Source organism: Callorhinus ursinus, unplaced genomic scaffold (assembly GCF_003265705.2).
Source record: "Callorhinus ursinus isolate GAN/ISIS: 27379988/994484 unplaced genomic scaffold, GSC_fseal_2.0 scaffold1, whole genome shotgun sequence".
In the NCBI taxonomy this organism is placed as follows: domain Eukaryota; kingdom Metazoa; phylum Chordata; class Mammalia; order Carnivora; family Otariidae; genus Callorhinus; species Callorhinus ursinus.
Genome location: NW_027397063.1, coordinates 39976013 through 39990593, shown reverse-complemented (window position 1 = coordinate 39990593; position 14581 = coordinate 39976013). Strand labels below are relative to the sequence as shown.

The window sequence follows — 14581 nt, the reverse complement described above, 5'->3', positions numbered from 1 at the left end:
AGATTTCTGGAAATGGAATATGGAATGATCTACTTTTGTTGAGGCTTATGGGCTAAGAATAAAAATGTTATGAAATGGTATGCCTTAGTGGCAGATAGTTTATTAAATGATGGTTGGTGGTATGGATCACTTTACTGAGAAATGATGATTATGAGCTTGAAATATAGGAATAACACAACCTTGATGAATCCTCCAATATTAGGATTCTTGGCTCTATTGGCCGTTAGTCTTAGGATTAAGGTCGTTTCTGGCTCCTGAGCAATAGCAGTACAAAGCTGCTCATGGAAGGTGAAGGATTTTGAGTGTGTAAGGATTAAAGATTTCAATTCTGTCCATATTCAGAGTATCTAGATTATGCCAGTATGTGGGTAATTATATAGAAAAACACCATTAGGGCATAAAATCCAGGTCAGAGTCCAGAATTTTGCTTCAAATTAGAAAAAAAGACAGGCCGAGAAACCAGTTAAGTGAGTCAGTGTCTAGAGATCCAAACTGGGCAGCAGAGTCCAGGCAAAAGCATAGTTGGGAGTACACGTGTGAGTGCTAGTGGGGTATGTGTAGGTCTCAAATCAAACATGAGTAAACAGGAAGGAAGGGGACTTTGTGTGGTCTCACTTATTCATACAGCTAATGTTACCATCGAGTCTCTGCTTGGGCCTGGGATTGAGCACCCATTTAGATGTTGGGCCATGTGGTTTCTTGGGTGTAGGCTCTTCACCACTGAGAACAGAGCTTGGAAGTTCCTTGTGATTGCTATTCAACACACAGGCAGTGAACTAAATACTCTGCTAAGTCCCACCAGTCCTAGTAATCATGGTTGTATTTAATGAAAATGATAGCACATTTCCCACATCTTCTATGGTTAAGAAGCTTGTAAATAACCATAGTATTCATGGCATTTAACCTGGAAGAATCTCTGAAGTTTACTTGGGAAGTGGACATTAGCAAGTGTATAGCTTGTGGGTTATTACAAAGTGGTGGAAGGAGGGTTATCTGAAGTAGGGTGGACAGTTGTAACACCATACGAGGCTGGTTGTGGCTCATCACACAGTAGGTAGCTGGAAGATGTTTAAGGTGTAGTGTCTGTATGTTTTATGTCTTTCTGTGGGACTCACTTCAACTGGGTGCAGTTTTCCACAGCTACCTAGCATTTCTTAGAATGAGATTATGTACAAGTAAAGGAGAAATTTTGCAATATGATCAGTTGTCTCCTGTATTAATCACATTGGAACAAATTCACAAATAAGCATCTTAGCAGGACTGACTGGCTTATATATTTTTATTGGTAAGGTACTGTCTGTAGTAGGTATAATAAGGGACTCAAAATATTATTTACCATTCTTAGAAAAGAATGTATGTATGAAAATAAAAACATAAGAAAATATAAGTGAATTTTGAGAATTTTAAAGTTTAAAGCTTCTTTCCCATGTAACTAGAGCAGACCAGGTTGGGGTGAGGTGAGAACTGCCAACCGTGGTAGTTGCTGAAAGTGGTGACCTGGGGTTAGGTAACACTGGGAGCGAAACCCTGGGAGGGGCCTAAGAATTCTCTAAGCCATCTTTCTCCCACTTGAGTACTATAGTGATCCACTGAAACCCTTAATTTGCACATCATTTTTCTATATTCAGATTTATTTTTATGATTTTTTTTTTTTTGAGATTGGTCTTGTATTCTCTGTGCTGAGATTCTTATGTTAGGTTTTATTGCTGCTGTAGCAAATTACCACAAACTTTGGTAGTTTAAAACAACACAGATTTGTCCTAGTTATGTCATTCAGAAATCTGACGTGGGTCTTAAGGTGTTGCCAGGTTTGCATTCCTTTCTGGAAGATCTCAGGGAGAAACTGTTTTCTTACCTTTTCCAGCTTCTAGAAACTACCCACATTGCCTGGCTCATGACCCCCTTTCATCTTCAAAGCTAGTAATAGCCACTCAAGTCTTTCTCACATTTTATCACTCTGACACTCCTCTGCCTCCTTCCACATTTAAGGATCCTTATGATTATGCTGGATGCACCCGGATGAACCTGTTTCTACTCCCTGTTTTAAGGCCAGCTGATTGGCAACCTTACTTCCATCTGCAACCTTCATTCCCCTTTGTGTGTAACTTAACATATTCACAGATTCAGGCGAGTAGGATGTAGATGACTTTGGGGGCCACTACTCTACTTACCAAACTTCTTTTCTGTGATTTAAATTGCTGCTTCTATGTGAACTCAAACCCAACCTGCTGACGTATGACTTTTACCAAACACTCTCTTCTGTATCCCTTTAAGCTTCCCCTACAATCATTTGCTCTGTGTCTTTAAAAAATGTTTTTTCTGCCTTACTTAGGACCTCACATCCCATCTTAACTCTTACACATCTCCCTATCATTGTTTCTTTGTCTCTCCTGAGTCTTCAGCTTCTCCCATTACCGACTCCTTATTAGCATTTGAACATGCTCAAGTCTCTCCCATGTTACCAAAAGGCCTTCCTCCAGCCCTTTATACCCGGGTATCTTTTTTTTTTTTTTAAGATTTTATTTATTGGACAGAAAGAGACACAGTGAGAGAGGGAACACAAGCAGGCGGAGCGGGAGAGGGAGAAGCAGGCTTCCCACCAAGCAGGGAGCCCGATGCGGGGCTCGATCCCAGGACCTTGGGACCATAACCTGAGCCGAAGGCAGACGCTTAACGACTGAGCTGCCCAGGCGCCCCTAGCTGGGTATCTTGAAAGCATCTCCACTTAGCTCCACTCAATGCTTAACCGCCTGCCTTCTGGACTTACTGTGAAGTCTCAATAACCGGTATAAAACCCCACCTGGAATATGTGCTCACCAAATAGTTGTTAAACGAATAACTGAGTTTCTGCTCAATTACTCAAGTTTATTATCAGGTCTCTGGTAATATTCTTGGTGTAAGGACTGTTCTTACATATATAATATCTGATATAATATCTTATTAACTTTCATCATACCTTTGGGAAATAGGTAGCATAAGGAGGTATTCCTGTTTTGGAGATTAAGTTCTTGTGGCCCAGAGCAACTGAGATATTTTTCCAAGGCATAACAAAGTTAATGATACTTCTGGGACTAGCACCCAGGATTCCTGGCCTTGTGCCTTGAGTTCTTTTGTTGTCCTGTGCTGATCATAGTTAACTGATTCAAGATCAAAGCAAAGTATAAAAAATTGTCAAGGGGAGTAGTAATCTAGATAGGAAATTACGCTTGGCTTGTTTTTAAACTTATGCTCCGTGTGTTTCTGATATCTTTTGGTACAATCTCACTTGAATTCTGATAGGATGAGGCAGTAGAGTGAGTAATAAATTATGTGCTGGATGAGCTGAGGAAATGAGAAAGTAGGAGGTTGTTCACTCCTGGTATTAAGCTAAAGGTCTTAGCTGAACGACTTCACATTTGTGGTTTGGCCTAGAAATGAAGTAGTATTTCTGTCTCCAAACTCAGTACAACTCTGTGTTCTATTCTGCTGTGACATTTTAGGGGATCCCTGCAGGAGGCATACCTAATGAGAACATGTTGAAAGGATTCTTGTTGTTAAGTGGTTTTTTACTGTTTTTTGAAAGGAGAGTGGGAAAATGAGGGATTAAGTGTTGGGCTGTTGGGCAAGAGATTTGAATCACTGAGCATTGCCTACTTACCATCTTTAAAATGTTATTTTGAATTCAGTAAGTGAAATCTAGTTCTACTGAAGTAAACAAACTTCTCTGTTGTGAATACTTCCTTAGAGAATTAGCTTAGATTTATTTATTTACTTAATTTTTAGTTCCAATACTTCTCTTTTTAAATTTAAAAAAATTTTATTTTTAATTGAAGTATAGTTGACATACAATATTATGTTAGTTTCAGGTGAGCAACATAGTTATTCAACAATTTATATACATTACAAAATGCTTACCACCATAAGTGTAATTACCATCTGTCACCATACAAAGTTATTATTATATTATTGACTATATTTCCTATTAATCATCTTTATCCCTGTGACTTATTTATCAAATGTGATCTTGATGTAGGGGATAATTTGACTGAAACCAGGTGAGGTCTTGTTACTTTGCCATGTCATTCCAACTTCCTGTTCTAGTTACTGTGTTGTGCTTTGGCCCCCTCTGTCTTACTTTGACCTCTTTGCTCTTCATGCCTGGTTGCTCTCCATAGCTCTCCAACTTTGATTGGGTTTCCCTTCCTTTTTATGGGACCTTATACACCTTGACTTTTAGGTTGTTAAGTTTATGTAGGCCATTATTCTTACAACCAAGTGAAATCATCTTGGTTGCCCTTCTAGACAATATGGCTCACAGAAAGGCCATGTTGTGAGGAATTAAGATGAGTGAGAGAGAGGTTTCTGGAATCAGGTGGGCCTGTTTTACATCGTAGTTCCTCCATTGTCTAGCTGGGTGACTCAACAAATTCTTAACCTCCTCTAGTATTAGTCTCCTCATATGTATAAATGGGGATAATAGTAACTTCCTTTTAAGATTGTTGCCAGAATTAAATGAGTTAAGCAAGATGAAACACTTAACACAGTGCTTGACACATGATAAATTTAGTGATACTCATTCTTGCTGTTGTTATTATTGAAGAGAGAACTAGATATGGTTAGGAATTTTAGGTATGACCTTGGGCCATATCAAGTCATTGTGTCACCCAGGAAAAATTGCTTTATTCATTTGGACTTCGTTTTTTCCTCTATAAAATGAAGGTATTGGCAAGGTGTTCTGCCTTGTGGACAACTGATAGACCCTATTCAGGCCTGATTATGTTAATATCTGTCCCAAAATCATTTGAATCTTATTTGTTTTAGCTGTACTCCCTGCAACCCGAGAAGCCTCTTGATGCTCTCTCATCACCTAGGCCCTTTCTCCAGTCATCACTCATCATAATGACTTATCCAGATGTTGTATTCCTTAGGTTCTTCTAGATGACAGCTCACTGAGAAGCAATTTCCTGCAAATGCTTCTAAATAACCAAAAGTGATGGGTTTGGTGTAATGGTTTAAAATGTTATTCTTTCTAGATAGTATTTTTAAAAAGCAGAAAAATCTTTATGAGATTTTTAAAAACTCAGTTTCTCAAATTTTCTTTCTTCTTTTTTTTTTAAAGATGTTTTAATTTTTTAAGTAATCTCTATACCCACTGTGTGGCTTGAACTTAAAGCCCTGAGATCAAGAGTTGCATGCTCCACCAACTGAGCCAGCCAGATGCCCCAGTTTCTCAAATTTTCTACCAAAGCCTGGGAGTTTAGGGAACATGGCCCTAGTTGACTCCCCCACTGGAGTTCCAGTCATGAAATATCTTTGAATTATATTTAATATCTTAATTTTAATTTTAACTTTATATTCAATTCTACAATGTAGCCATATTTGTTTTAATATTAAAATGTTTTGAATTACACATCAATTCTTACTTAGTTCCCCACCTGCCTATGCTTCAAGTAATATTGATGCTTCAAGATGTCTGCCATGTTTATCTGGTGGCTTTGAGTAACCCCCCTGTCCCACCACCATGATGTAATTTAAATCAATAGGGCAATCTAAAGGAAGTTGTCTGAAGATGGGACTCACTGGCACATTGGCAAGTCTGTGAGGGAGACATTTTTGACTATGATCGAATCACCTTAGGAAGCTCACTTGTATCAAGTTAAACACAGTTTTCAACCCTTAACAGTAATGTAATTACCATCCAAAAGGTGTAAACACCGTTGAACTCCTTTGTAAAAGGTCAACGGAACATCCCTTTTCCCTTAGGACATATACATATACAAACTTCAAAGTTCTAAAACTTCCTAAGGGGTGCCTGCCTGGCTTAGAAGAGCATGTGACTCTTGATCTTGGGGTCATGAGTTTGAGCCCCACATTGAGTGCAGAGATTACTTAAATAAGTAAAACTTTAAAACGAATAAATGAGACTTTCTAAAATTACTATACTTTAAATTTTATATTTTTGGGGTATGTGGAAATTTGGACTTGCAGAAACCCACTTTCTTTCCTTTAGAGGAGGGACTTCTCAGATTATCTTTTTTTAATAAAGATTTTATATTTATTTATTTATTTGAGGGGGAGGGGGAAGGGCAGAGGGAGAGGGAGAAGCAGACTCCCCACTGAGCAGGGAGCCTGACTTGGGACTCAATCCCAGGATTTGATCCCAGTACTCTGGGATCATGACCTGAGCCAAAGGCAGACACTTAACTGACTGAACCACCCAGGTGCCACTCAGATTACCTTTGAATCTTCTCTTGTCGTTGCAAAGTGGCATGGTTAAAGGATAGCTGGGTGACTTGCAGCCTGTTAGCAGTGTGGCCTACAGCAAGTCATTTCTCTAAGCTTGACTTTCTTTATATAAAAAAATTTTATGATTTCTATGATCTGTCTAATGAGATGAGATCTGTGCTTATATTTTTTTCCTTAGCAGCAAGTACTCTCCTACCTGTACTACATGTTACATTTGTAATCATTTATTTGTTATCTATTTTCTGTAAGACTGTAACTTTCATAGATCATGTGTGTTTGTCCACAGCTATATGCCAGATGTCTTGTTTACTCCCTGGCTAATAATATTTGTTTATTCTTTTATTCTAAAAATAATTCTTTAGTGCCTACTAAATGGAGATAGAGTAGGACTATGGCAGGCAAGGTTCCTAATCTCATAGAATTTATATTCTTATGGCAGTCCTGTTTAATAGAACTTTCTGTGATGATGCAAATGTTCTTTACTGTGTTGTCCAATATGGTAGCCATTAGGCACATGTGACTATAGAGCTTTTGAAATGTGGCTAGTGTGAATGAGGATCAGAATTTTAAACTTTATTTAATTTTAGTTAATTTAAATTAGCACATATATCCAGGGACTACCATGACAATGACATTCTAGAAGATTAAGAGATTGGAGACAAGAGATAAAGAAGGAGATAAATAAATCAACAAATAATTTCACATACTGATAATAACTGAGAAGAAATGAAACAGGGTGATGGAATAGTAAGTAGAGGAGTACTTCATGTAGTGTGATTCTACTTGAGCAAAAATTAATAAATATAAAATGAATTATGAAGACTATTATTTTTTAAATTTTGTTAAATCAGTACTTACTTGGGTCTGGGAACCCTGTTTGGAGACCTAGTGAATTCCTTTTTGGAAAAAAACCCTCAAAATATTTGCACATATTTCTATCATCTTTATTAACTTTAAACATCTTTTTTAACCTTAGCCCTGAATTGTCATCTCTGTTTCCTGTTGGTGATACCTCAACATCAGGAGGTATGCTCTTATGCACTTACTCACTTTTCTTTTTAAATTATTTATGCCTTAAGATGATCTTGTGAGCAAGCATACATTTCAGCTCACATTTAAAAAATATCAGGTTTCTCTTTCCTTATGTGTTGTTCAAGTGTCTCAAGAAGAAGTGATTGTGTTTTCATTAATTGTATGGCATTATGTTGTGGGTACTTAAAGATCTTTAATTATTAAGTCTAATCAAAATCAGAAAGCTACTTAAAAAAAAGTACGACCTAAAGAATTACTTTAAGGCAAACACTACTTATGTCAACAGGTAGAACCTTTCTAGTTCCACCATTTGTCATTTGCCTTATAAGAGTTTCTCAGAGTGAGGATTTTCTGATTGCCTTGTGGTATACTTTAAGATGTTCCTTTGATCTCTGTGTCTCCTATGAATTGGTGTTGCTTTATTTATTTTCAATTTTTTAAAAAAAGCTTTTGTTTATTGGAAATTTCAAACATATACAAAAAATAAGAATTGCACAATGAGGCCCAGCTTCAACAATGATCAGTTCATAGGCAGTCTCCAACCTTCACCCACTTTTCCTGTCTGGTATTATTACTTTTTTCATTATTTGTCCTTTTTACTAGATAGCTCAAGGATAAAAATTTTGTCTGTATCCTTAGCATCTTGCATAGTGGCTGACATAAGTAGATGCTCATTAAATGCTGTTGAATGCATGAATGAATGAGTTATAATTATTTTCTGTTCTAGGAAGATCTATGCAAATGTGTCTTAAGATTAGAATATACTGAATTTCCAGGATGGAAAAACAAATGACTTACAGGAATTGTTTTGAAGTCAGTTTGTTATTTCCTGATATGATTCTGAATTCACGTACATGATTTTGTTTTTCTACTTAGGTGCTATTCTCAGTGTCCCATATCCAGGGGTGACCTATGAAGGTACCTCAGAGAACACCAAGGAGAGGCCTGAGGAGAGTGTGAGTGATGCTGTGTTTTGTTATTTAGTTTCTAACATGAAGAACTGGGGTTAAGAGAGACTTATATTCCATTGCCAAACTACACAAGAATCTAAAACCAGTGTATTAAAAAGAATCTAAGATTCCTTGGAGAGCTGAGTCAATCTGCTTTTGCAAGAGAGAGCTTCAAGTTGTAAATGAAATGACTTGGAGCCTGGGTAATGGTCATCATGGTAAACTCATGGTCCCTTGTGGGCTATGTGAAATAATTTACTGTGGGGGTTTTGCCTGTGTTCTTCTATCCCATAAGATATCAGGACTTAGTCTTCTCTTCTTCAGAGGGAAAGGATGTAGATTTTATGTAGTTAAAAAATCAAGAAATACTGTGGTTTGTAAATGCATCATTATTAACAGTAACCTGTCCACCAAACAATATTAAGTTAACTTTCAATAACATTCAGATTAAAAAAAAAAAGTACACAGGCTGCCCAGGAAGATAGAAATATTTTGTTAGAAATTTGGTTAAATATAAATATAAATTTTTAAAATTTGGGGGTTCATAAATCCTAGATTACTTAATATAGTATAAACTCTGACTGAACATATTCACTAGAAAGGTATAATTTAGTTATCTTGTACCTTTTCTTCCCAGCTTGAACATTTTAATTTATATGAAATCATGTTAAGTCACCCCACTCTGCCCCACCACTTTCCCTGTCACTGAACAAGGCTGGTAGTAATGTGGGACCCGTGAGTGGAAGCTGGAATCAGTACATTCAGTCTCCGCACAACTTTATCCAGAATAGATGGTACTGGGAGATATTGTCATTAAATAAATATTTGTGAATGAATGAATAAAAAGTGATACTGTGGTTCTGAACTTGAAGCAGAATAGTTGTGGGTTTAGGTCTAGAAACATTCATAGAATGAGATAGAATTCTCTATAATAGAAATGAAGGATTTATGTCTAATAATTGAAACATTAATATCCAAAGAAAAGACTATTTGAAGCCAATTTATAGAGTAAGAAAACAAAGCAGTATAGAGATACCTAATAAGAATTAGATTGCTTGTATTTCTAGTTCAAAATGAAGCCTGAAGTTTCACTTTTACTGTTCAATTTTTTTCCTAATACATTTTCCATCTACTGTTATAGAAATTATATGCTTTGTTTGTTTTGTCAGTAGTTTTCCTATAAGTTACATAATATATATATTATTATGTATAACATTTATAATACTTATATTATATGTATAAAATATATATGCCCTATAAGTTACCTCATAAGTTATAATGTATAATCTAGCAAAATTTTAGTTTTTCAGAATCTTGATCCTTGTCTTAAGCAATGCAGGAATATTAGAACATTGTAGTTCAAATAATCACCCTACTGATTTATATTCTATTTTTTGATATTTTTGTTCTTTCTCTCTTTTAGTTCTCTCTTTTCAATCCCATAAATTAGACTGTATTATATTTGTTCTTTTTTAAGAAATTTGAAAAAATATTTTATTTATTTATTTGAGAGAGAGAGAGAGAAAGGGAAGAGGAACAGAGGGAGAGGGACAAGCAGACTCTTCACTGAGCTCAGAGCCCAACATGGGGACAGATCCCAAGACTCTGATGTCATGACCTGAACTGAAATCAAGAGTCAGATGCTCAACCTATTGAGCTATCCGGTGCCCCTGTATTTGTTCTTCTTTTTTTTTAGACTGTATTATATTTGTTTTTGATAAAGTTTGTTTTACATCTACCTGGAAATTTATTATTTTATTTTCTTAAAATTCTTTATTGCATTTTAGATCTCTCTTCTAGGATAATTTTCTTTTTGAAATATATGCTCCTGATATTACTTTAGTAAGTCTCTCATTCGTTCATTTTGAGTTTTTGATCATCTGAAAATTTCTTTATTATCTCCTTATTATAGAAGAAATTTAAATCTGTACTAAATTCTAGACTGAGGGTTTTTTTTTTCTGGTCAAGGTTTTATTTCACTATATTCTAATTTTTGTTGTTAATACTGAGAACTGTCAGTTCAGTTGTTTTTCACTTGTGTATCAGTTCAGTTGTATTCTTCTGGCTGTTTTCTTTGTCTACTTTTAAGATATATCTCTATCTCGTCTCTATATATCTCTATCTCTCCATACACATCTGATCATAAGACATGAAAATTTCTCAGAACTTATGATATCCGTAAGGCTTTACATTAAGGAAGTACAACAAATCCAAAGCAAAATAAATAAATATACTCCTATACCCATTTTTTGTGAAATACTATATAGTATACTACTATATACACACACGCACACACATATACTTATATATATATATACTTTTATATACATAAGTATACTATAGTATATACTATAGTATATATACTATAAATATATATATACTATAAATACATATAGTAGTATACTATATGGTATTTGGCATTCTGCAGTTTAACAAATATGGATATAGGAGAAATTCTCAGCTATTATCTTGTGTGACTGAACCTCTGACCTCCTTCTTTTATCATTCATGTTTGTTAACCACTCTTTAATAATTTCCATTTCTTTGTCTTCCTGGGTTAGAATTAGGTATGTGTTGCAGTTTACTAATTCTTCCTTCAGCTTAGTTTAATTGGTTGTTCAAATTGTCTGTTGAGTTTTTAGAATCCTTGCTTCATGTGGGAGTCTTTTTTTTTCTTTAATTGAAGTATAGTTGACATACAATGTCACATTAGTTTCAGGAGTATGGCATAGTGATTTGACAAGAATATCCTTATACTATCCTCACTACAGGTGCGGCTATCATCTTCACTAGTATGTGGGAGTCTTTGATCTGACCTTTCAACATGTACACACCTTTTACTTTTTATCCTATCCCTTTGTGGTACTTAAAACTCAAGCCTAGGTTACAAAGTATCAGAGGATATAACCCTGTACTTACACAACACTGATTCACCTCTCTGGATTTTTCTAACCTGTTTTTCCTGACCCCTTGGCATTTACTTTCTTGCAAACCAGCTACGCATTAAAAACTTTTAAAAATACTTATTCATCACTTAAGGCATTCTGTAACAGCAAGATTACTAAGGATATTTCTTTTATAATAGTACTGGAAATGGAAGTCTGTCCAAATTTAGCAAGATAAAATTTAATATCAAAAATGCAAAGTTTTATGTAAAATTCCATAAGACTAAGAGTTTTTGTTGATGTTAGTCTCTGTATGAATCAGTAGTATGATGCAGTTACTGGGGTGAAACTAGTAAAAGCTAGTGTAATTTTAGGTTGTATCAATAGAAATACAGAATCTATTATAAGAGAGGTGGTGGTATCCTATCATATTTTAATTGATCCAGATCTGATTTGTGTATACCATACTCTGAGGAAGGTATTAAGAGCCTGAGAAATGTCTGGAGGAGAAGATCTAGGGAACTCAGGGAAGTCATAATAGCTGTTTGTACTCATTTGAAGGGCTCTCTGGTGACTACAGTTTTTATATATGTCCTAGATTACAGAACTGAGATCAGTGGTAGAGCTTACAGGGAAATATATTTGGGCTTAATATTAAGAACTTTGGGTAGAAGTGGATGAAACGGGTAAAGGGAGTCAAAAGGTATAAATTTCTAGTTAAGAAATGAATAAGTCATGGAAATGTAATGTACATGATGGTGACTATAGTTAATAGTACTGTGTTGCATATTTGAAAGTAGTTAGGAGAGTGGATCTTGAAAGTTCTCATCACAAGAAAAAGAAATTTGTAACTGTGTATGGTGATGGATGTTAACTGGACTTACTGTGATGATCATCTTGCAATACATACAAATATGGAATCATTACATTGTACACCTGAAACTAATATAGGTTTTATGTCAATTATACCTTAATAAAAAATGCCAAAAAATATGAGTGCCTGATATGTGCCAGTCACTGTGTCAGGAGGCATAATGATAAGTAAACATACAGTATAATTACCTTGTGGTATGTGCTATGATAGGGTAAATGCAGAATGAAATAGGAGAGCATTAGGAGCATTGGGTCAGTTTTGAGGGGCAGTTCTGAGAAATTTTCTGGTGGGGGTGAGGTCTGAATTGAGGATGACTATAAGTTACCAGAAGAAGAGACAGGGGAAAGGTCTTGGCCTGAGGTCTCAAAGGGAATAGCACTGCTTAGGCCAGAGAGAATTAGCATATTCCTTGGTCTGCAAATAGGAACTTAGCATGGCTGGAGTGGATAGTGAAAGGTGGGGGAAAGGGAGATGGGGCTGGAAAAGGGAAGCAGGAACCAAGCTGTGGAGGGCAAAGAAGAAAGAAAAAAAATTAAAGAACTTCCCAAACATGAGAGCTTTTTTTTTTTTTTTTAAGATTTATTTATTTATTTGAGAGAGAGAGAGAGAGAGAGAGAGAGCACAAGGAGGGGACAGAGGCAGAGGGAGAGGGAGAAACAGAATTCCCACCGAGCAGGGAGTCTGATGTGCGGCTCCATCCCAGGACCTCAGGACCAGGACCTGAGCCAACGCAGATGCTTAAGCAGATGCTTAACTGGCTGAGCCACCCAGGTGCCCCGAGAGCTTTTTTTTTGGACATGTAATGGTCTGCCTTTGAAAATCATGACTCTTTCTCATCAGGCCATTTAAACTGAGGATGAGCAACCATTTGTCAGGGATATTGTAGAGAGAATTCAGGCATCCAGAGGGATAGTAGGATCTTTGAGGTACTTTCCTATTCTGAGATTTTGAAGGTCTCTGATTATATGATCTATCACGGATGAAAAATGGTACACTGAAGGAAAGCCTATGTAGTCTCTTCCTGACTCTGCCATTGGCTTGCTGGGAGCCCTTAGGCTAGCCATTCTTCCATTCCAACCCCTTCTCTTGTGTATCACAATGGAGGGACTTAGATGGATGAGATCAAGTGTATCTTCCATGTAGAATTTCTTACTGTAGCATTGTAGTAGTGATATTTTCTTTCCCTCATTCTACATTTACTATTGGAATTCTTCTGTAAGACACTATTGTCACTTCTCATTTATTTATTAAATCATTTATTTCCATCAATATGGACTCATGGATATTTTATTCTTTGGATTATAATCCATTATTTATTTTGTTTTTCAAATTGTTGCAGCTTTGGCCACTGGAAGACCTGGATTTTACTGTTACAGAGTACAAAAAGTTCATTGATACAGTTTCAGATTCCATGTAGTCACTAATCTTTAAGAAACTACCCCTTGTTGAGTTTGGTATAGTATCTAGAAAGAATCTCCACAGTTAGCTGAAAAGGCTGTTAATATAATTCCCCCTTCCCTAATACTTTTATTCATGTATTTCAACTAAAGCAACATATTACTGATTGAATGCAGAAACAGATATGAGAATCCAGTGTCTTCGTCTGAAGCCAACCAAATTAAAGAATTTATAAAATTATAAACAATGTTACTCTTCTCATTCATTTTTTATTTTGCAAAATGTTATTCCTTTTTACAGCATAAAGAGTTTATTATTTTTAAATGAATTAAGAAATATTCTTAAAAATTTCCCCTTTAATTTTTTGTCTGGTAAATATCTATAGATACAACCCACAAAAAACAAATTTCTTTGTGTTTCTGAATGATTCTTAAGAGTTTAAATGGGCCCTAAGACCAAAAAGTTTGAGAACAACACTTCTAGGCTATTTTTAGATGATACTATTAGCATGGTCAACTCTTTTTATTTTTATTTTTATTTATTTATTTATTTATTTATTTATTTTTGGTCAACTCTTTTTAAACTCACAGATGTTGTGATAGAAGATCGTTAACTTTGGTGCTTATCTGTGGAAAATTTTCTGTCTTTCCCTGAAGCAGTCATTGTGTGCTCAAAGGAATGTACAAATGCATAGTAATTTTAATGTTAGCCTATGTCTTAAAGTCCACCCAATTAGTTCCAAAGTCAGATACTGTATAAAAGGTCATCATTAGAAGTTTCTTTTGACATAGTGTCTGATATGTACCAATCAGGAGATACTTGTTGGTTGTATGAGTAAACATTGACATTTATTGTTTTTTTTTCTCTAAAAATCCAGATTAGCAATGAAATTGAGAATGTGATAGAAGAATCCACAAAACCAGCAACTGAGCAGATTGCAGAATTCAGTATCCACCTTTTGGGAGAGCAATACAGGGAAGAACTACAGGATCCCTCCAACTTCCACCACCAGCACCTTGTAGAAGAGTTTATTTCAGAGGTGGGTGATTTTTTGGTTTGTTTTTCATCTTTTCTTTTCTTTTCTTTTCTTTTCTTCTCTTCTCTTTTCTTTTCTTTCCCTTTCCCTTCCTGTTTCTTCCTTCCTTCCTTCCTTCCTTTTTCTTTTTTTTCTTTCTTTTCTTTCTTTCCTTTTCTTTCTTTCTTTCCTTTTCTTTCTT

General features: G+C 35.6%; 1 protein-coding gene across 1 annotated transcript in view; it reads left to right on the top strand.

Moving 5' to 3' along the window:
* IMPG2 (interphotoreceptor matrix proteoglycan 2) overlaps positions 1-14581 on the top strand; it is a 79045-nt gene that overhangs the window by 18276 nt on the left and 46188 nt on the right. Inside the window, exons 5-7 of the mRNA XM_025873453.2 lie at positions 7202-7251; positions 8134-8213; positions 14242-14403. Of these exons, the coding sequence (XP_025729238.1) occupies positions 7202-7251; positions 8134-8213; positions 14242-14403 (292 nt within the window). The remainder of the gene's footprint in view (positions 1-7201; positions 7252-8133; positions 8214-14241; positions 14404-14581) is intronic.